This window comes from Pteronotus mesoamericanus, unplaced genomic scaffold (genome assembly GCF_021234165.1).
Source record: "Pteronotus mesoamericanus isolate MK-2021 breed Mesoamerican mustached bat unplaced genomic scaffold, CSHL_Meso_final scaffold_167, whole genome shotgun sequence".
Classification (NCBI taxonomy): domain Eukaryota; kingdom Metazoa; phylum Chordata; class Mammalia; order Chiroptera; family Mormoopidae; genus Pteronotus; species Pteronotus mesoamericanus.
In genome coordinates, this window is record NW_026555308.1 from 25,581,063 (window position 1) to 25,603,001 (window position 21,939).

General features: G+C 36.8%; 1 protein-coding gene across 1 annotated transcript in view; it reads left to right on the forward strand.

Moving 5' to 3' along the window:
- Window positions 1-21,939, forward strand: part of FBN2 (fibrillin 2) — a 249,570-nt gene that overhangs the window by 203,493 nt on the left and 24,138 nt on the right. Inside the window, exons 41-55 of the mRNA XM_054589866.1 lie at window positions 554-706; window positions 3,003-3,071; window positions 4,168-4,293; window positions 4,475-4,600; window positions 5,058-5,183; window positions 7,048-7,164; window positions 8,768-8,896; window positions 9,312-9,431; window positions 12,178-12,303; window positions 13,004-13,156; window positions 13,939-14,004; window positions 14,342-14,467; window positions 15,023-15,142; window positions 16,132-16,254; window positions 16,719-16,850. Of these exons, the coding sequence (XP_054445841.1) occupies window positions 554-706; window positions 3,003-3,071; window positions 4,168-4,293; window positions 4,475-4,600; window positions 5,058-5,183; window positions 7,048-7,164; window positions 8,768-8,896; window positions 9,312-9,431; window positions 12,178-12,303; window positions 13,004-13,156; window positions 13,939-14,004; window positions 14,342-14,467; window positions 15,023-15,142; window positions 16,132-16,254; window positions 16,719-16,850 (1,812 nt within the window). The remainder of the gene's footprint in view (window positions 1-553; window positions 707-3,002; window positions 3,072-4,167; window positions 4,294-4,474; window positions 4,601-5,057; window positions 5,184-7,047; window positions 7,165-8,767; window positions 8,897-9,311; window positions 9,432-12,177; window positions 12,304-13,003; window positions 13,157-13,938; window positions 14,005-14,341; window positions 14,468-15,022; window positions 15,143-16,131; window positions 16,255-16,718; window positions 16,851-21,939) is intronic.

Here is a 21,939-nt window from a genome sequence, read left to right on the forward strand (position 1 = left end):
AATTACATGTTCTTAAACAATTTTAATTTTTCATTTATATAAAGTGGACATTCTAAGGTGAAGAGATGAACCAAAGAACATATATGCATAACCCATAGACACAGACAGCAGAGTGGTGATGGCCTGAGGGATGGGGGAGAGGGGGCTGGGTGGAGGCGGGCAGAGGAGGGGAAAATGGGGACATCTGCAACAGCGTCAACAATAAAAATAAAGTTAAATAAATAAAATGAACAATATTTTACAAATGGGGACATTTGAAATTTAATATGTAGTACTTTTTAAAATAAATAAATTATTTTAAATATAGAAACAAATATCTATTAACTTTATTTCCCAAGAAAATTATAAATTAAATCCCTTATTTAGAAACAGGAGAGATGATAACCTAAAAGTGATTTGTGTTTTACCTAAAGAATTATTTTAAGATACCTCTAAATGACTGAGACATTTTTTAGAGCTGTGTTAATGGAGAAAGTTTGGTATCTCCTTGTGTGTAGGCTTCATAGCTACCTGATGATATGATTGGTTGGCTTATTTGTTTTTCTACACATAGACATGAGAAAAAGCTTTTGCTACCGAAGCTATAATGGAACCACTTGTGAGAATGAGTTGCCTTTTAATGTGACAAAGAGGATGTGCTGCTGTACGTACAATGTGGGCAAAGCCTGGAACAAACCTTGTGAACCATGCCCAACCCCAGGAACAGGTAAGCACACACATCATACTTCTGCTGAAAGCCGAGGCAGTGACGCACACATATAGGTGACGGTATAGTAAAAGCAAATGTGTATTAAAAACAGACATGCTCAGTTCTGAAACCCAAGTGGCCCTCTTTGGGATTCAAATACTAATTTCTGATATGTGTGTTGAGTAGGAGTCTAGATATTGAAGATAAACCTCATTGCTAAAGAGGTAAAATTTATGGCACTGGTCTATGTAAATACATTATCTTATACGATGCTGGTTAATTCTTCATTTATTCATTGAACAAATATTTATTGACTAACTACTTTGTGTCTTTGGACTAGACCTGGAAGGTGTAATATTTTGATGAAAAAACTTATAATTTTAAGCCCATTAAGCTCAGTAACTATTGCATTTTAGTTCAATTTTGGAAAATATGCAAAAAATGGATTTGATGAACAAACTTTACATAAATGAATCTTTTTGTCAAAGTAGTCTTTAGCATTTTTTCCCCCCTCAAACTTATCTGAAATTTTTAGGCAGTAAAATAGAACTGATCTTACGTGGTAAAATATTTTTTACAAGCACAGGTTCTTTTGAAAGAAAAACTGAGACACGAGCAAAAAAAAAAATTATCTTAAAATTACTGACTACTCAAGTTTTTGGAAAGCGGCCATTTTTAATAATTTTAGATACTGAGAGTTGATCCAGTAGGACCAATAAGAAACAATGATTGTATATTTAATGTCAAGTATTATTCAGATTATATGTATTACAATGTTTTATGTAATGTGATGATGAAATGAAATTAATGAGAGACAATGAAAAGTGACACATAGGATCTCTCTTGGGGGCTCAAATTCAGTAGGCAAATTGATTTTCTTAACCCTATCTTGCCATAGTTTGTTTCAAAAAATCCCATAGAAACATTTTTACAGTTCTCTAATTTAAAAACTCCATCATTTAGAAATGGAAAATCACTGGTTTGAGGAATGAAATACTACTTACTTTTTGTAAGAAGAAGTAAAAGGCTTAGGTTCGAGAGACAGGTCTGTATTCAAATTGACTCTGCCACTTACTGTCTAACTTTATGTACATTACTAATCCTTTCTGAAATTGATTCCTCGTATCCAAGTGGCCCTCTTTGGGATTCAAACACTAATTTCATCTCATATATAAAATAAGAATAATAAATAATGACTAAGTTCTATGGTTATAAAGGTGATTAAATGAGATGATGTATATAAATTACAGTGCACACATTGCTAGGCAATTAGAAACCATTAAACTGAGCATCTGTTACGTGCCTCTCAATATGTTCTGAATACATGTCGGATATTGGTGGATGAAATACACAAAGACCCTCCTCTGGTAGCACTTGAGTAGGGTATGTTGCATAGGTTTTACCTAATACTCTTTCTAAGAGTTTTACCCGGCAGTGGGCATCAACAGCAATCTGCTTCTTAAATATTAGAATTTGTGTGCAGTGATTGTGGGGAGTAAGGAGGGTGTAGGGAGGTAGGGAAGGGTATTGAGGGGATAAATGTGATGGATGGAGACTTGTCTTGGGATGCTGAACACACAATACAGTGTACAGAGGATGTAGTAGAATCGTGCCCATGAAATCTGTATGACTTTGTTAACCAGGGTCAACCCAATAAACTGAAGGAAAAAAAATCGATAAATTATGGACCTGAAAAATACTTAGAATTTGTTTCAATTTCTGTTAGTTTTGTGAACTATGCGTAGGAGTAATTCTTCCAGTCTCTATTTTATTCCATGATGCATTGTTTTCAATGCTTTAAGTTTCACATTTTAACAAATAGATATTTATGTTTTTAAAAAACACAAAGTCTATGTCTCACTCATTTTCATTATAACCTATCTCACTACTACAAAACTATTTATTATGCCTATGCCCATGTACAATTTGTAATCCTTTTTTATATTTGTACTCTAATCTGGTTTTTAAATCTGTATAAATTGGATCATTTTTAAAACCCTGTTTATCAAAAAATGATTTGTGTGCCCAGAGTAGATATTTTGAGTCTTGTAATGATTTATTTATCTTCTAATATCAGAAGTAAAAAGTTAATAATAACAATAACAATAATAATAATGATGATAGAGAATGCTTAGACCTATTTTCTTTGAATCTAGGAGCAGATATTGTTACCAAATAAACATAATTGAAATTAAAATATCTGTCTGTGAATAATATAAAATATATTTGACAGTGAAGGCAGTTCTGTGTAAAATTTCATTTTGAAGGAGTTTGAGGATTTTAAGAGTGAATTTGGTTTGTTTGTATTTTAAAGCTGACTTTAAAACCATATGTGGAAATATTCCTGGATTCACCTTTGACATTCACACAGGAAAAGCTGTTGGTGAGTTTCTTCCAGATTATGCTTATTTTAATACATATGTGTAGCATTATGTAAAAATTTATTCAGTGTTTTTAAAGTTCGAAGTCCCATAAAATGTAATAATCTGAATCTGATCTAATATAGTTAGACAAAAAAGAGAAAACATGTTTACAGACACTAACCAGTGTTAATAATGATGATACTCTAACAGCATAGTCTTGTGATTGTTATGACAGTTACGTGACTATCTCAAGATTTCATACATTTCAAGCTAAAACTATAGTTTTCCTCTTTGTGCATATTGTATTACATGACTCTAAGTAACCCCTCTGATTTTAACCTTTAGCTGCTATTTTCATACATACATGTTTAAGTGTTTGGGGTATTTTTGCTGTATCCTTTTCTTCTAATCTACTTATGAATTTGCAAGATTGTTAATTATATAAGTCCCTCCTAAATACAGTTTCTTTTTTTAAGACTTTATTTATTTTTTTAGAGAGAGGGGAAGGAAAGGAGAAAGGGAGAGAAACATCGATGTGTGAGAGAAACATCGATCAGTTTGCCTCTGGCACACCCCCAACTGGGGATCGAACCTGCAACCCAGGCATGTGCCCTGAACCTTTAGGTTCATAGTCTGGCACTCAACCCACTGAGCCAGCCAGGCTAAATTTACTTTCTATTGCTCACTACTTTTCTTCCTCAAAGATTATAAAAGTAATTTTAAGCCTTCGTCATCAATGCATATATAAAAAAAGTACATAAAATGAAGAAAACATAACTTTCTTTATCAGATGCGTTTATCAGTAGCAGTTAGGAGAGCCTGACATGTAACTTGAAGAGGAGGTGTGATTCCCCGGGAAGTTCATTTGCCACATTGACACTAAGAGCACTTGATATAATTAATCAGCTTCTTAAATTTTTCCATTATTGTCTAAATGAAATAATGTATTTTATGGCCTATGTGCTTTCACAAAGCACAAAATCATTCAAACCAGTATAAAACTGATTTTTGTGACATTGTGTTCTCATCCCAGTGTGCACATAGCATTGCTCAAGGTTGCGTTGTAAATACATTAAGCAGAACCACATATATGTGATCAAATATGTTCAATTTCAGACATTGATGAATGTAAAGAGATCCCAGGCATTTGTGCAAATGGCGTGTGCATCAACCAGATTGGCAGTTTCCGCTGTGAATGCCCTACAGGATTCAGTTACAATGACTTACTCCTGGTCTGTGAAGGTAACCTGAATGATGTGTGACCTTTATTCAAACAATTTTGGTGGACATGGATAGTTTTAGATAGCTTTCTGATTTTTTACAGTTTCTTTCTCAGTATTTAGAAGTCAATCACCAAATGAGTAAGTGAATGTAATACTAATGCAATAATGAAATTGTAAAAGTGAAATCATTGCTCTTTCAGACATTGATGAGTGCAGCAACGGCGATAATCTCTGCCAGCGAAACGCAGACTGCATCAACAGCCCCGGCAGTTACCGCTGCGAATGTGCTGCGGGTTTCAAACTCTCACCCAACGGAGCCTGTGTTGGTAAGAAGGAGGCTGATTTCATTCTTTGGCACTGAGCACAACATTCTTTAGATTTCCTACACTGAAAAGCGGTCTATGCTTTTCTATCAAAAATTACTTTCAAGGACAATTTAGAAAAGAATTCTTAGTAAATCTCTTCATAGAATAGTCAACCTATTTCACCATATATATTAGATTATTTTGTTCAGAAAAGAGATCTCTTCAGTAGGTTTTCCTAGTGTTGGACCGAAAATAAAATAGTATCCTTGGGATACCAATCAACATATAAAAATTGCATGATTTTTAAAAGAAAGAGACTTGGACACTTTAAAGTCTTTATTTTGATTCAGCTGTTGTCATGGTTCATTTGCAGCCTATCTGTAATAATTAATAGCAGGTTATAGAAACAGGCCTGTGAAAAAAATGAAAGAATCTTAATAAAAATCAGATATGGGTAACGTGTCTTTTTTTGTTTTAGATCGCAACGAATGTTTAGAAATTCCTAATGTTTGCAGTCATGGCCTGTGTGTTGATTTGCAAGGAAGTTACCAGTGCATCTGCCACAACGGCTTCAAGGCTTCTCAGGACCAGACCATGTGCATGGGTAAGAGGAGGACATTAGTTCCAGAGGGTGAAATGGAGCTGAGCATCCGGAAGAGACTACAGTTTGGTCACTTGCCAAATTAACATGCCTCTATCAGAAACAATCTTGCAAAAAGTTAACTATGTTAAATTGTTTATGGTTTCATTCATTATAAAATTTGTAAGCAGGGACTCATCGCAATATGAACTCCTCGGTTCAGTATTCACAACCTTTTTCCCCAGATGACTTTCACATGGGCTCTGGGACACTCAGAGTTTTATGGAAGTCGCTGCAGCACCCACTGCCCTGTACCCCGCTCTGTTACCATGGAGGAAAGCCTTTTTGAATATGAGAATGCAGGGAGTAAGTAGTAAGAGGAACAGTTTTGAAATGAATATATATACATACACATACATACATACATACATATATACGTACCCTTTCCCCTCCCAAATCATTGAATACATGGGTTTTATCTGCTCCTTTTGAGTTTTAACTCCTAAAAACAATTTTTAGAAGCAACAGTAGCTAATGTAATAGTTAGTTAAGCAGTAATAGTGTTCAGTAAGTACTTGCTGAGCTGATGATTAACAAGATTTCAAAAGCAGATGGGTGGATACATTGAAACTCAGCAAAGCCCCTTTAATCTGATGTCAGCCACTGGCTCCATCTCTGGGACTGGCACTTGAATGAGGAAAATCAAATTATAACTCAGCTACTTATAATTAGCATGCTCTCCATTTAGGAGAAGCTAGAATTGTGAATCTTCTCTTTTGATAATTAAGATGATATCCATATGAAGAGTGAAGTCAGATTTCAGTACTGCAGAATTAGTATACTTTATGGTAGGTATGTCCATACAATGAGGACCACCAGGAAAACTTCTCCATTCATCCATTGCTTCCTAAGGGCTTCCCCTGTGGACTTGTCACTGGGAGATAGGAAAAGTTCTCTGGGAGATGCTTGTGCAAAGGACAAATAGAGGATATGGCCCTATTTGCATCAGACAGAGAATACGATTTGCTAAAAATTAAGAGATTTATTATTCAGAAATTCATATGGAGAAATCGCCCTCAATCCTAACAGTTCATCCAGGATAAAAGTCAACCACACTCGTTGGTAATAATACCTCTGTTCAAAGCTTTCTTCCTAAGGAATAATATCTTCCCTCCTCCCCCAACGGTGGAGGAGTTTCAGCAGCCTGGAATTCATACTCTAGGAAAGCTGCTCTGTTATATGAGAATGGCCTTTCTAAATATTTTCTCAGTTTCATTTTTTGAAGGCTAACAATATTGCATTCTAATTGACTTCTTCAGTCTAGATTCCACTAATTCATAAAATCTAGAAAACTAAAGTTTCTTTGTTGTGCTGATCAAATAAAGGTTTCTAGATGTCTGGGAGAGTGTTTATAATGCTTTATGGAACAGGATTCTTTTAGCGTTTTGAAAGATTCATTTCCCTACAGTTGACAAGCAAACTATTCATTAACACACCACCACTACTGCAGGAGCGAGGGGTGGGCTGGGTGGAGGAGGGCAAAGGGGGAGAAATTGGGACAACTGCAATAGAATATCAGTACAAAATTTAAAAAACAAAATACAAAAAACAAATTTTAAAATACAAAAATCAAAAAATCCCACCTCCACTAAGGGGATGCTTGCTTAGCTTCATTCTGAGTGTTACATGTGCCTGTAAGTCATTAAACGATACTTTTTCTTACAATTTAGCACTTCTTGTACCTCATACTTATTCTCTTTAAGTAGACATGAGTTCCTAGTATTGAATGTGGACAATCTAAGCAAATCAGTAAAGTAATATGAATGTTCAATATGCAATGTTTTTCTAGTTAAAAATTGAATGTCTTTAAGCCAGTGTTTCTTTGTAGATGTTGACGAGTGTGAGCGGCATCCGTGTGGAAATGGAACTTGTAAAAACACTGTTGGGTCCTATAACTGTCTCTGTTATCCAGGGTTTGAACTCACTCACAATAATGATTGCTTGGGTAAGTATGTAGTCAGCCTCAGTCTTTTATTGTTCCTGTGTCATTTCCACACAACATACTGAAATAAAAAATATTATCAAAGAATAAATATTTTCATTGTTGAAATTGCAAATGTGGGCCAAAAGGTATGTGATACCATTAACTTCTAGGTAACTAAAGCCTTGGTGTTGGCGTAAATAATCCAAAAGCAATCTGCTGGGTTGAATGCTTCTGTCAGTCAGCCAGTCAGTCAATTCAGGGGAAAAGCCTCGCAGGTAGTCAATGTATTAGGACTGTTCTGTGATTTGGGGTTGTTTTTACCCTTTAAATGGGATCAAAGATAGACCTGTCATTGTTTTAGCATTATTACAATTATTTAGTATTATCTGTTCTTGATGTATATTCAAGTACTGACAGTCTTCAACTTAACAACATGCTGTGTGCTGGAACTTCATATTCTGTCAGCTTTTGAAGCCTGGGGTGCCTTTTCCCACAGAAACAGCACATGGTGACTAGGTTTCCACATAAGCTCTCAGAAGCCTGTTAGATCTCTGTTGTGACCAACTTTAGGTTTTCAGTGGAAAATAAAACTGCCTACAATGCATGGTACAGGATTTTAGCCTTTGCCCTAACAGACATTGATTGCAATAAGAATTGCTCGTGAGTGTGGGAGGCGCCTATATTTGGTGGAGGAGATAATAAGAGAAATGACAACCAGTGCTGTCAGTATTTCTTTTTTACCATGTGTCAGGCACCATGCTGTTCCTTTACAACATGACCTCACTTAATTCATGTGATCCTCTAAGGTATGTGGAAGGAACTTTCTTAGGCTTTCTACCATTAAGGAACCATCATGGCTCAAACTTATCTCCTAATTTAATCCGACATGTTCCTCTCAGTTTTATTTTTCAAAATTCTGCAACTGGGGAAAAAATTTCCAGCTAACTGAACATTTATTTCAACTACCGTTGTCTCATCTATAGTATCTCAGACCCTTTATATAGCCACAGAGAACTAAAGACACAGACCTGTTTCTGATCAAAGTAGAATCTTCAAGCAACCCAGAAAATTAGTCAAATGCAGTCAACTCTAAGCTTAATTGAAAACCTAACACCAAAGGATTTTTTTTGTTCAAATTTGATATTCTCTGAGCAAAACATGTCAGCAATTCCAGAGTCTTTGTAATATAATTGATTTTTCTGTATTTAATATGCTCCCTTATTTGTTCTTTGAAGATAGCCAGCTTATCTCCAGGTAAGGTCACTTGCAAACTATGCAGTCAAGTCACGTTTATATACCCTTCTGCCTCTGGGAAAAGAAATATTTTTTCAATTGGAAAGAATGGAAAGTTTCACCTGAAACCTTCAACTTTTACTTGGTTATAAATTCCTGAGTTATATTAATATCCAAAACGTGCCCTTGTGGTTGAAATACAGTGGGGCTCTATGTGACCTTACAAGTCACATGATACTTAAGAGATGAGCACTTTTCTTTGTGTTGATGAGGAATTGTAGTGTAGAGTTTTTGTAAATGTGTACCAGTAAATATGTTTTTACATTGCAACCTTTGACACAGTGTATGTATGAGAGCTCTCTCTTAAAACCTAACCCCTCTTTGCTTACAGACATAGATGAGTGCAGTTCCTTTTTTGGTCAGGTGTGCAGAAATGGACGGTGTTTTAATGAAATTGGCTCCTTCAAGTGTTTATGTAATGAAGGTTATGAACTTACTCCAGATGGCAAGAACTGTATAGGTAAGTATATGAATAATAGTCTTTCTGTTGTTTTGTCTTATAAAATAATGTGACTCTCCCCAATCCCCAGTAAAGGACTCATTCACATTTCATTTGAGCATCTGATCACATGACCAAGTTAAGAAAGATTCCTTATAAGGAATAAGTCAACCATTGAAAAAGACTCAGCTGCAGTGTTTTTATTGAGATACAGCTCGAAGCTATCTGTGTCTCAATAAAAGTAGAGAAAGGAAACAAAACAAGGAAATTAACCTCTGGCCAAATGAGTAAGAACCAAGATGTCAAAAGAGTATCTCAGGGTGTATTTGTCCACAGTAACCTGGCAGATCAGAAAGCCAAAGCTGAATTCATGTTAATATCATTTGGCAACAGTTATCTCATATTTGAATAATTTTTATTTTGTTTCTCTTTAAAGATACCAATGAATGTGTAGCTCTCCCTGGCTCTTGTTCTCCCGGTACCTGTCAGAATTTAGAGGGATCCTTCAGGTGCATCTGTCCCCCAGGGTATGAAGTAAAGAGCGAGAACTGCATCGGTAAGGCTAACATTTATTCTGAGGTCCCCGAGCTGTTCAGTGTAATAAGACCTGGTGCAGACTATGTGGAAGTCTACTACGTCCAGACCACTGCAAGCATGCCGACCCAAAAAGTTAAACATGCAGCTGCGTACGCTTGTCTTATTGAATCATCAGAAATGATTTGAAGGTGGAGTGGTGGGAATACAGAATTTAGGGATGTGGGATTTTCGTTAACAGAAGTGTTATGCTAGTAAAAGAATTTTCAGTGTGCTCTAATCTTTTTTCCAAATGCCAGCAGAGACTTTCTGCTGAATTTAAAGAGTGTCTACAAAAATTGTAATCTTTGGCAACCAATTTTAAAACAGCTATTAAAGGTGTCCAGAGTCCTAGAAATGTGAAACAGAAAAGCTTGACAATGCTGTTGAGACTTTTTTCTCCTTGGGAAGGCCTCATGTCAAAACAGAAAATATTAATCCATTTGTCATAACAGATGTTTTTATGTTGAAACTTTTCCAGCTTACAAGAGCATTGTAACCACATCAAAAATGGGTCCCAGAATTTCCTTGTGGACATGATGAAGGCCAACCTTTTTACGGTTACTTTATTTCACTTTTATACAAATTAGTTTTTACAGTCTTGTTGAAATTCAGAAGCACCGGAGTCTTAGTGTGATTGCTAAGGGTTTTTTGCCTTTCAGTTATCCACTTTTTAAAAATATTCCATGTAACTCTTCTATTCACCTTCAAGGGACTTACATAGACAGAACTGAAGGAAATAGTTTACTTCATCAAATTTAATTATTTTTTAGAGCTTACAATTATGTATAATGGATATCCCTAGTTATTCCAGTTTGGTCTGTATATCTTTTCCCTTTTCTCTCTGATTTGTATAGTTCATTGTAAGATTGTATAGTTTTCTGAATACTTAAAAAATAATAAATAACAGAGGCACCTTAGTAAGAAATTTATTAGAATGTTTTAGATTTTTTTATTTCATTTTCTTCCTCCATATTTAATCTCAGTTCTTCATTATCCCTGTGATCCATCCTTTATGGAACAATAACAGTAGCAGTATGTCATCTATTAGGAGGAAAATAGAAATATATATGCTTCCTTGTGTCAGAAAGACTCAGCTACCTTTTCTCAGCAAAAAACATCTGTGATTTGGTTACATTTTATTATACTTAAGAAATATTTTATATTCTTTATCCATTGTTAGCAATGCCACTATTTTGCATCTCTGAAAAATTGGGTTTTAGTTAACTTACTTCACTGTAAGAATATTTTTTTCAGACTAGACTCTCTTCTACTAACTTTTTCAAGATGAAATGCTTCACACACAAACATTTTTACACACATATACACATACAAATCCATTCAAACATACACAGGACGTAACAGTGAACACAGCACCATTCAGGTACTGGAATATAGGCCTTGCTTTCAGGTAACTTATTGTTTAACAAAAAAAAAAAAAACAAAAAACATGTTTTGTAAGTAAATCTGTTTTGTAAAGATATTCTTACAATCCATTGTGACAGACACTGTGCTGGACGTATGTTCAGGATGTGGAAGCAAAGTAGGAAGCTGTGAATATGACAGTAGTGGTGACAAGTAGCATGTCAAGGAAGCTCATCACAAAGGGTTGGTGACATTCGAGGTGGCTTTTAAGTATTGGATAGGAACTTACTAATCAAAGAAAGGAGCAGAGCAGAGGAGGCCACGTGAAGCCACAGGCAACACAGGTGTGGTAAAGGACACCAAAAGGCCAAAACAGAAGTTTGAACTTAGTACTACAGGTAGTGTGAAGCATGGCAGAGGTTTTTTGTTTTTTGTTTAAGAAAAGGTGGAATACAATTCACTCATGAACATTCCGCAACTATAAATTAAGAACATAGTACGTGCCAGACACTATGCTAGACTAAGCTGAGGAGACATTGGCGATCCAGACAGACAGACATGTCACGTCCTCATGGAGCTTGTATCTTAATGTACCTAAAACTGTGTAATGTTTCTTCATTTATATAAAACGACCCTTTAAATAAACACCTCCAACAACAACAACAAAAAAAGCCAAACATCACTGGAAAGGAATTCTTGTTTATTTCAAGAAACATTCTGGGGTGAGGTGGGAGTGATCAAATTCTCAAAATATGCCTGAGTCCTCCTAGTTCCATAGGCACAGGTTTTCAAATAGATGTGCATTTTACAAAGACCGCCCTGGTGGCAGTGTGGAGAAAAGGGGGCAAGATGGCCGCAGTCCCTTAGGAGATTGACAGTAATCCCAGTGACAAATGGGGTTGAGTTTGAAGATACAGAGGAGGTAGAATTGATAGGTCGCATGGTGTTTGCATATGGAATTTAAAAGGTCAGGTTGGCAAATAAAAGGGACTCCTTTTTAAAAACTTAGGATCCTGAGAGGAGCATCAGAGAAAGGGACCAGTTGAGCTTGCAATGCTTGTAAGACATTGATGGAACTGGTCATGCCAGGTAGGCAGGTGGGCATACATCTACCCCCAGGGGTCAAGTGCAGGGAATTGGAGAGCGACATGGGAGTCTGGGGCAGATGGTGGGGCGAAGTTGAACTTCTAAGCAATAGTAGTTTACTTTGAAAGAATAAGTAAAATATTTACATAATGTAATCTCTTGTTTCATGTTCAATATCCCATGGCTATTGAACTGTTGTAGTATGAACAAATTCCCTATTTTGAAATGTTGAATAGTGGACTGATTTGATTAAATTGATGAATTCTGCCATTCTGCAGATATAAATGAATGTGACGAAGATCCCAACATCTGTCTTTTTGGTTCCTGCACCAATACTCCTGGGGGCTTCCAGTGCATCTGCCCCCCTGGCTTTGTGTTGTCTGATAATGGGCGGAGATGCTTTGGTAAGCTTTGAAATGACTGCTCTGCCATAATTCACCCTTAGAAACTTCAAAGTTAGACAGTAGACCCTTATAGTGTTTGTCACTACACAGTACACGTCTATGGCAAATACATCATCTGTTATGTAAAAATGTAGGTCTCCTATGAACCAATGTCACCCCAATACATTTAATTTAAAAGAATATAGGTCTGAGAGGTATATGTACTGGGTGAACTTTAAGGTGCTTTCAATTATTAGGTGTTTCTAAGTATTTTAAAAATTTCACACTAAAGGAACAATTCTTGTTTCACTCCTTCATTTTGTTGTTGACATAGATTTGTTTGTACATTCCTATATGAATTGTGTTTTATGTGATTTAACTAACTGAAAGTTACTTACATTGCCTTTTTAGGCAACCATATAATGGTGGAAAAAGAGATCTGGAAATCATTATAATATCGAGCATAATTTCTCGAATTTCCCAAGCACATTATAAAAATATTTTAATCATTTTAAGTAATTAAATAAAATTTTATAGGCAAGTCAACTGAAATTGGCAAATGAAATCAGCACTTGAGGATTTCCAGACCGTTAAACTGCTAATCTGATCTGCATATGTTCACCCCATGTGAAATGTTCTGTCAAAAATAGAGTTCTGTACAAATTGTTCCGTCTTTTGAAATGACCAGTAAGGAAGACCGTGATTTTGCTTTCTTGAATAGATACTCGCCAGAGTTTCTGCTTCACAAACTTTGAAAATGGAAAGTGTTCTGTGCCCAAAGCTTTCAACACCACAAAGGCAAAATGCTGCTGTAGTAAGATGCCAGGCGAGGGCTGGGGGGACCCCTGTGAGCTGTGTCCCAAAGATGATGAAGGTGAGAGCAACAGCAACAGCATAAAACACCACTTTGCCTGGTTTTGGAATCTTTGTTAGAAGTAGGTTTGACTATATAATTCATTCAATATTTTAAAGGTGAAATTACCCCGTCATATATAAACTTGAATGGTTCACTGAGCAACCTAATCTGAGGGACTTCTCTCAACTTCTGTATTCGACATGGGTAACCACTGGTAGTTACTCTGTTATTTCTTCCTCCCCACCCTGCCCCAAGGTTGGTATTACTTGCTTTCAAAGAAAATTTGAGAGGTGCAAGGAGGGGATGAAAACTGTATTCCAAATCGCTGCAGGAGTCCCATGTGTGTATTGTGTCACAGGCTGGGGCTCTCAGGATCTTTGATGAGAAGTGGTATCAGCACAATAGCCATTTTCTGGAAGAGACCAAGAACCTCCAGATCTTGTTAACATAGCCCAGTTGTAGGGTAGTTCCCAGCAAGCTAGGAACTGGTTTGGCCTCTATGTCAGGAGTGGCAGAGAGGGCTCTTTAGCTGCTCAGCAGTAAATGAACAGAGAGAACCAGAAGCCCTCAGCAGGTGTTCCCCTGGAAGGAGCTGGACAAGCTCAGGTAACCTTCTCTGCGTGTGCTCAGTGCTGCTTTTGAAATACATCATAAAAATAACATAAAAGGCTCTTGTTAAAAAAAATAGGTTTGTAAAGGAAAAAGAAGTCTAATTTGCATGTATATTGTTTATCAGTCTTTAGGTCCTTTGATAATTGAGAATCTTCAATAATGGGGAATTTGTATTTTTTTCTCTGTAGTAGCATTCCAGGATTTGTGTCCCTATGGCCATGGAACTGTTCCTAGTCTTCATGATACCCGTGAAGGTGTGGTTTATTATCTTTTCCTCCTATAGTCTTCTTTTATATGAATGTATTATTGTACATTTATTTTATAAATCATGCTAATTTTATTGTATGATATCTAGTATATTGTATTTAGTGTACCTATACAATATTTATTTATCATATGCATACATTTACTGTAAGACTCTGCTGTGGTAAATGTGTACATTTACTGTAAGACTGTTGTGGTAAATACATATACAAATATTTCTCGGGCAGAAGAAATGTTTATATGTTTTACAAACTTTAAATCTTTTGAATACACAGCTTTGGCACAGCTTTTTATATGAGAAAGTTTATGGGCAATTCTGTGTTTTAGATGTCAATGAATGTCTTGAGAGCCCAGGCATCTGCTCAAATGGTCAATGTATCAACACAGATGGGTCTTTTCGTTGTGAATGCCCAATGGGTTACAACCTTGATTACACTGGAGTACGTTGTGTGGGTGAGTGTTGACTCCACATTACTTTAAGTTCTGTTTTATGTCTCATCTTCAGTGAAAGGTTTCTCAAGCACCCGGGGTGGCAGTGGGAGTTGGGAGCTAGCAACTGCTCTTTCCCATCCTGCATTTTGCAGTAGACCTGGTTTATGTGAAAATGGAGAGATTTGCCCACCCTCTGCCTTCAACCAAAATATACAAACTCTGGTTTGTCTAGAGATTTATAATTGCCAAAACCACTAACTGGGAAAAAGATCCATTTTACTTTATGACTTTCCATGCCTGCTCTTGGAGCAGAAGACCGCATCCGTCTCTGGGTTTGTGAGTTTTGGGGCAAGCACGGCTGTCTGGGGGCTCAGAGCTTTGCACACATGATCCTTCAGGGCCCTCTGCACTTCACAAAGGCCAGCCAGGCAAGGTCAAGGGAGGTCGAGGGAGGGCAAGAGTCAGGTATGCCTCACACAGATCCTGATAATGTGTGAGGCTGGGTGGGCATTCATGGGTGTGCTTTGAATACTAAAACGTCTCCAAGTGTTATGGCACTTTTATATTCTTTTTCAGATACCGACGAATGTTCAATAGGCAATCCATGTGGAAATGGCACCTGCACCAATGTTATTGGGAGTTTTGAATGTAACTGCAATGAAGGCTTTGAGCCAGGGCCCATGATGAACTGTGAAGGCAAATGATACTTTTCTTATCATTTCTTCTTGATACAGAAAGGGATTTTTAATGTCTCAGCTTGTATTTATACTGCCCTGATATTCAGTGGACGGTTATATTCATCACAAATGTACTTTCTTTTACTTCAGGGAGGATAGTTCCAGTATAGTTACAATAGCTGCTTTAATGCTCTTGTCTGAGAATTCCAGCATCTGGGTCATCTCAGAGTTAACACCCATTGGTTGTCTTTTCCGTTGAGATTGGGTCACATTTTTTCCTGGCTCCTTATGTTGCTTAATTTTGGATTGTACCCTGGATATTGTGAATGGTATGTTCTGGAGTCAGTTATATTACTTCTAAGAATGTGAATGCTATTGTCTCAGCAGGCAGTTAACGTGAATGAAAATGAAAGCAGACTGACAGGCATGTGGAAGACTGTGGTTCAGATTTCAGTTTTGCTCCATGAACCTTAGCGGTTAGCCTCTTTGATTTTCCCTACAAATGCATGGTTAAGTCAGCTGCTTGGACTGGCCTTATGCAAAGAAAAAAAATGTATTGTTTTTCCATCTCTGGCCCTCTCTTTTTTGGGTTTTCCCATCACTCTTCAGGAACTTTGTATGCCCCAAGGCTCCTTCCACAGAAGCTGAGAAAGTTTCTACTGAAGATTTAGCTGCCAGGTGCTGCAACTGCCCGGACTGGGTGATTTCAGGAAAAGAAAAAAAAAAAAGTGCACTTATTCCTTGCTGGTCATTTTCTGAGTTTCAACTCTGCTAAAAAATTCAACTAAAAAATTTTTTTACATAGTAGTTTTTTTGTTTTTTTTTTTTCATTTTATAGTTGTTATTTCTTGGAGGATGAGCATTGGGTATCTAGTTCTCCACACCAGAAGTGGACGTTAGATTATCCCATTGCTTTCTGTGTAACTGCCAAGTAAATACATCAGTGTTTCTTTAAGCAAATTATTAGAACCCTAGGCTGAGCATATGGCTGCCTGTTTCTTTGATCAGATATCAATGAGTGTGCCCAGAACCCTCTGCTGTGTGCTTTCCGCTGCATGAACACCTTCGGGTCCTATGAATGCACATGCCCAATTGGCTACGCACTCAGGGAAGACCAGAAGATGTGCAAAGGTAAGTCCACAGGCAAGGGAGTGATTAGAACTTTACTTGCCATGCTGGGAGCATATTTTAATAGTTTTATAATTCTCAGCTATCTTCTTCCAGAGCTTTACAGAAATGTTTATGACAGCATTTTGCTGGTAGATTTCCATACCTAGATAACAAGACCCTTGATGGTCTATTCAGTCAAGTCAAAGATAAGATGGGTCAAGTCAGCTCACCAGGTGTCACACTCTTGGGCTCTTATTAGAGCAAAGATTGCCTTTTCCTGCACTTCTTACCACCAGGACCAATGCTGAAACTTACAAAGCTAGAATACAGCCAACAGCCCAAAAGATGGGACTCCTTTCTATGTCACACGTATGATTACATTTTCAGACCTCAAGAACCAAAAATATGACTTAAAGGTACTAAACAGTAGTCTTTTCCTGAGAATTTTCTATTTTAATATTTTTTCTATTAAAAATATTGTATAGACCTCGATGAATGTGCTGAAGGACTACATGACTGTGAATCTAGAGGCATGATGTGTAAGAATCTGATTGGCACGTTCATGTGCATCTGCCCACCTGGGATGACCCGAAGACCTGATGGAGAAGGCTGCGTAGGTAAGGCGTTAAGGGATGATGCTGGTTACTTAATACTCCTATGCCAAGGTGGATTTATGGCACTATTCCCAAATCGTCTTAACCGTAAGCCCGCTGTTTTTCCATCTGTTTCAAGGTTATGCTACACTTCCTCTAACTCAGGGCCCATGCCAGTATCATAGATTCTGGATACCGTAGTAGCAGTTAGATCTGTCTTAGAACATAGGCCCTCTTGTTTTTCATAATTCTGTGACCTATAAATCTAAAATACTAAATTTAGAAGTGTCGAAAACTCCTTGAAACAATTATGCTCATGTAGCAAATAAAAGTATGAGTTACTGTTCTCTGTCTCTCTCTCTCTCTCTCTGTCTCTCTCTCTCTCTCTTTTAATCATTCTGTGAATGGGGAGAGTGAAGGGGCAGATAATCTCCAGAACCTTATTACAGGCTGGATATCTCTGTGACCTTGGCCTTAATTTTTAACATATTTGAACTTCAGTTAATTCATCTATATAGGGAGGAGGCAGGGCTGGATCTCTAAGCTGACTTCAGGAGTTTAAAATGCTATGATTTTGCAGTGCAAGCCCAAGTCTCTTGCCACGTACGCTGGCCTTGGCCACTGTATCCGTTATCCCAGCCTCCCTCACAGTCTCCCTCCTCCATGAGAACAGGTGGCTCCCCTCCTTTAATTAAGAAACTGCTGCCTCCTCCTAACCTCCAGTACCTAGGAGAAAATGTGGTCAGTTTTGGAGAAACATTTGAAGATTACTAATAATTTTTTATTTGGGGGAAAAATACCCAAATCAGATTTCCTTAGAGTGCATCTATTAGTGACTGCCTGGTGCAAGAGTTGGAACAGAGTGTGGATGCAAACGGACAGCAGTGATCCTTGTGGAAGACGGAAATGTTCTAAAACTAATTTGCAAAAACTGCACAACACCGTAATTTACTAAAAACCATTAAGTTGCACACTTAAAACATGCAGATTAGATAGCATCTAAATTATACCTTAATAAAACTGTTTTATAAATGAGTCTATCACAGGGGAGGAAATACAAGGATGTTCACTGCAATTTTCCTTGTATTAACAGCAACAAAAAAAGTAGGAAACCTAAGTGCCCATCATAGGAGCATAGCTAAATAAATGCGGCATATCCATGCTATGAAATGAATGGAGAAGTCTAATAAATAGAAAAATTTTACAAAGGTCATTAAACCGTAATGCAAATGTCAACAGAATACTTTCTGGAAAAGGCTTCATTTTAACGGTGACAGAATGAAAATGTGTTACTTCACTCCCATCCCCTAAAGATTTTAGAACTGTGAAAGGAGGGAGAGAACAGTCTTAGATTAAGTGAAGAAGTGGTCCCAATTACAGACTCTGAAAAATATCCTTGAAATGATATAAAATTTCAAACAAAAACACAGATGTTCAGTGGCATAGTTTTTCTTTAAGCTTTGGCAGAATACAGATATCTCTAAAAGTACTGTATTTTCCTGTGTATAATATGTACTTTTACCCAAATTTTTGAGGAAAAACTAAGGGTGTGCATTATGCGTGGGTATAATGACATGACATGGGCATAACCCCGTATGTAATGCACACAAAACATGTGCGCATTATACATGGCAAAATATGATAACTGCCCCAATTTTTAAAGTTTATCCAACAATCTTTGATTAGGAGATAAAGCACATTGCTGAATGAGAGAAGTATGGAATATTTTTGTAGCAGCCCCTGTACTATATTGCAGTGTCAAAAAACAACAGAAGTGCAAAAGAAATCATAATGACGTTCTGAGACTTAAAGAACTTGACTCAGAGCCACACTGAATTCCTAAGGTACTTGAAAGCTTGCATGTGCACATCCCAAGGACAGAAAGCATAACAGATTTGGGGAAAGAGTGTTCATACAACAAACCTGAACTATAACTGTTGCTTTTGTCCAGTTCAGTACTGGTGATCTTCTCCCACACTAATTTTCAGCAAATAGCTGGACTGGAGAAAATTGTTCAGAGATGAATAATTACACAAGACTGCAACTAATGCATATATTCTGGGGCAGTGTGGGTGTGGGGGAAGAAAGGAAAATAAACAAGCAATAGACTAAGACACCTCTGGAAACAGAAGAGTTTAGAAAAATAGCTTTAGTAACTGTAAAAGATATCAAAATTCAAATAGAAAGAAGACATTGAAAAAGAAGATTAAACAATATCAAGAAATAACAGTCTAGCAGAGCTTAGGAAAGAAAAAAAGCTACCACAGAAATTAATGTCACATTAGAAGTAACAAAAAATAAAGAGAGATGTCAACAGTTAGTAATGTGCATATGAAAGTGATTAATAGGAAGATAATAGAGGTAGAAGACACAGTCGATGTACACATAAGTGAAGTCCCTGAAAAAAAAAAAAAGGGAAGAAAACTGAACAAATAAACACAGAAAAAATATTTAAATATATTTGAGTATTTGTAGAAGAAATACTTTTTTTTTTCTAAGATTGTATTTATTTCTTTTTAGAGAGAGAGTAAGGGAGGGAGAAAGAGAGAGAAACATCAGTGTGAGAGAGAAAGGTTGATAGGTTGCCTCTCCTACGTACCCTGACCAGGGACCAGATCTGCAACCTAGGCATGTGCCCTGACTAGGAATTCAACCAGTGACTTTTTGTTTTACAGGACAACACCCAATCAACTGAGCCACACTGGTCAGGGCACAGCAGAAATTCCTGTAGAAAATATTTAAATTTGCATTATCAGAAGAGCACACTGCTCCATGGAAAACTGTTGTAGAACAGTCATTGATTTATTCCATTATTTATTGAACATCTGCTATGTTTGCAGTTCTGGGGATATCATAATAAACTAGAAGGACAAGTTTTCCCTCCCCCCACCACCACTTATTCTCAGGTGGTTTATGTTCTAGTCAGGGAGAAGCATTCAACAAAGAAGTAATCAACATGGTAATCTTATATAGTGGTTTAAGTCTTTAAGAAAATAAGATTTAGTGATTGTGTGGGAACTACCGTATTTTGCCATGTATAATGCGCACCCAGGTTTTTGGCCCAAACTTTCAGGAAAAAAAATCTTTCATTTTAAGTCTTTAATTCAATTATTTATTTATTCTTAGATACTTGTTTTTGGTATTATAAAGGAATTTTAACATTTATTTTTGAACATACGTACATCATTATTGCTTTCTAGAGTTGCACTTTTAACGCAGAAGCATAAATAAAAGAATTAAAAACATTTATACAGGTACAGAATTAGTACTACCCATGTATGATGCACATCCTTATTTTTCCCCTCAAAGAGTCGGGCAAAAAAGTGCGCATTTTACACGGCAAAATATGATACTTCAGAGTACACTTTTAAGGAAGGCGTCTCTGTTGAAGTGACATTTGAACTGGGAACTAGAAAGAAAAAACAACAAATACCCCTAGGCAGTAATGAAAGCCAGTGTAGCTAAAGTTTCTGCCAGGAGAGTGGTATGAGGTGAAGTCCAAAGGTAGGCAGGGCATTTCAGGCCATGGGAAAGGGTTGGCTTTATGCTGAGAGCATTGTGGCAGAGGGACCCAGAGTGTACACCCTGAAGATGGCTGGTGAATATGAGAAATCTGCTTTCATATCTACCAGCTCTGTGACCTAGGGCAAGTTGGCTTCCCATGGGCCTCAAATTTCTCATCTAAAAACAAACAGGAATAATAAGATCGCTTACCTCAGGAGATTATTGGGAGCATTAAATTAGGGAATTCATGTAAAAATCTTTAGAACAGTGCTTGAAATACTGTAAAATTTCAGTTAAATGCTAGTTTTTTTTACTCTCTCATTTACATTTTAAAAGATTTCTGCTTGCCTTACAGATAACACATTGTAAGGGTATAAGAACAGAAGCAGGATTCATTTGGCTATTTTAATCCTTCAGATGAGAGACGAAGGAGGCTCAGATATAAGCCACAGCTGTATAGAAATGTGGTGAAATGGACAGATTGAGAATATACTTTGGAGATAGTCAACAGAACTAGCTGATGGATTGATTGGATATTGTGGATTAAGGAAGAGGTACAGAAGATGAGTCCTAGGGCTTTTACTGGAATAATTGATTATATGAAGCTATTAACTGCTAAGGGTAAGACTAGAAGAAATGTGGAAGACACTTAGGGAGTAGTCACTTATGTATAATGCTGCTGAGATGTAGAATAAGATATAGATAGAGAAGTAATTAGATTTGGTAATGTCTTCAGGAATAGTTACCATGTTAGGGCAGAGCACATGGGTGACGAAAAGAATCAGAGATTAGGAAGAGGAAATGAAAACCATAGATCATTCTTTCAAGAAATTTGTGTGGAACCACAATAGCCAACACAATCTTGAGAAAGAAGAACAAAGCTGGAGACGTAATGCTTCCTGATTTCAAGTTATATTTCAGTTACAGTAATCTAAATGTTATGGTTTTGGCATAAAAACAGACACATAGATCAATTTTGGTGAGAATAGAAAACCCAGAAATAAACCCATGGTCAATTAATTATTGACAAAGGAATCAATACAGGGAAACATAGTCGCTTTAATAAATAGAGCTGGGAACACTGGATGGCCACATGCAAAAGAATGAAACTGAAGCACTGTCTTACACCATACACAAAAATCGACTCAAAACGGATTACATACTAGAAGGTAAGACCTAAAACCATAAAACTGCTAAAATAAAACATTAGGGGGTAAGCTCCTTGGCATTGGTCTTGGCGATGATTTTCTTTTTAACACCAAAAACAGGAGCAAAAACAAGCAAGTGGGACTATATCAAACTAAAAAACTTCTGCTCAGGAAAGGAAAGCATCAATAAAATGAAAAGGCAACCTATGTAATGGGAGAGAATATTTGCAAACCATGGGTCTGGTAAGGGTTAATATCCAAAGAATTCATACAACTCAATAGCAAGTAGTAATAAAAATAATAACTGTATTTTAAAATGGGCAAAGGACCTGAATAAGCATTTTTGCAAAGAAAATATATAATGGTGAACAGGTATACAAAAAAGTGCTCAACATCACTAACCATGAGGTAAATTGAAAAAAGAAAACATCATGAAATACCACCACCTCACACCTGTTAGG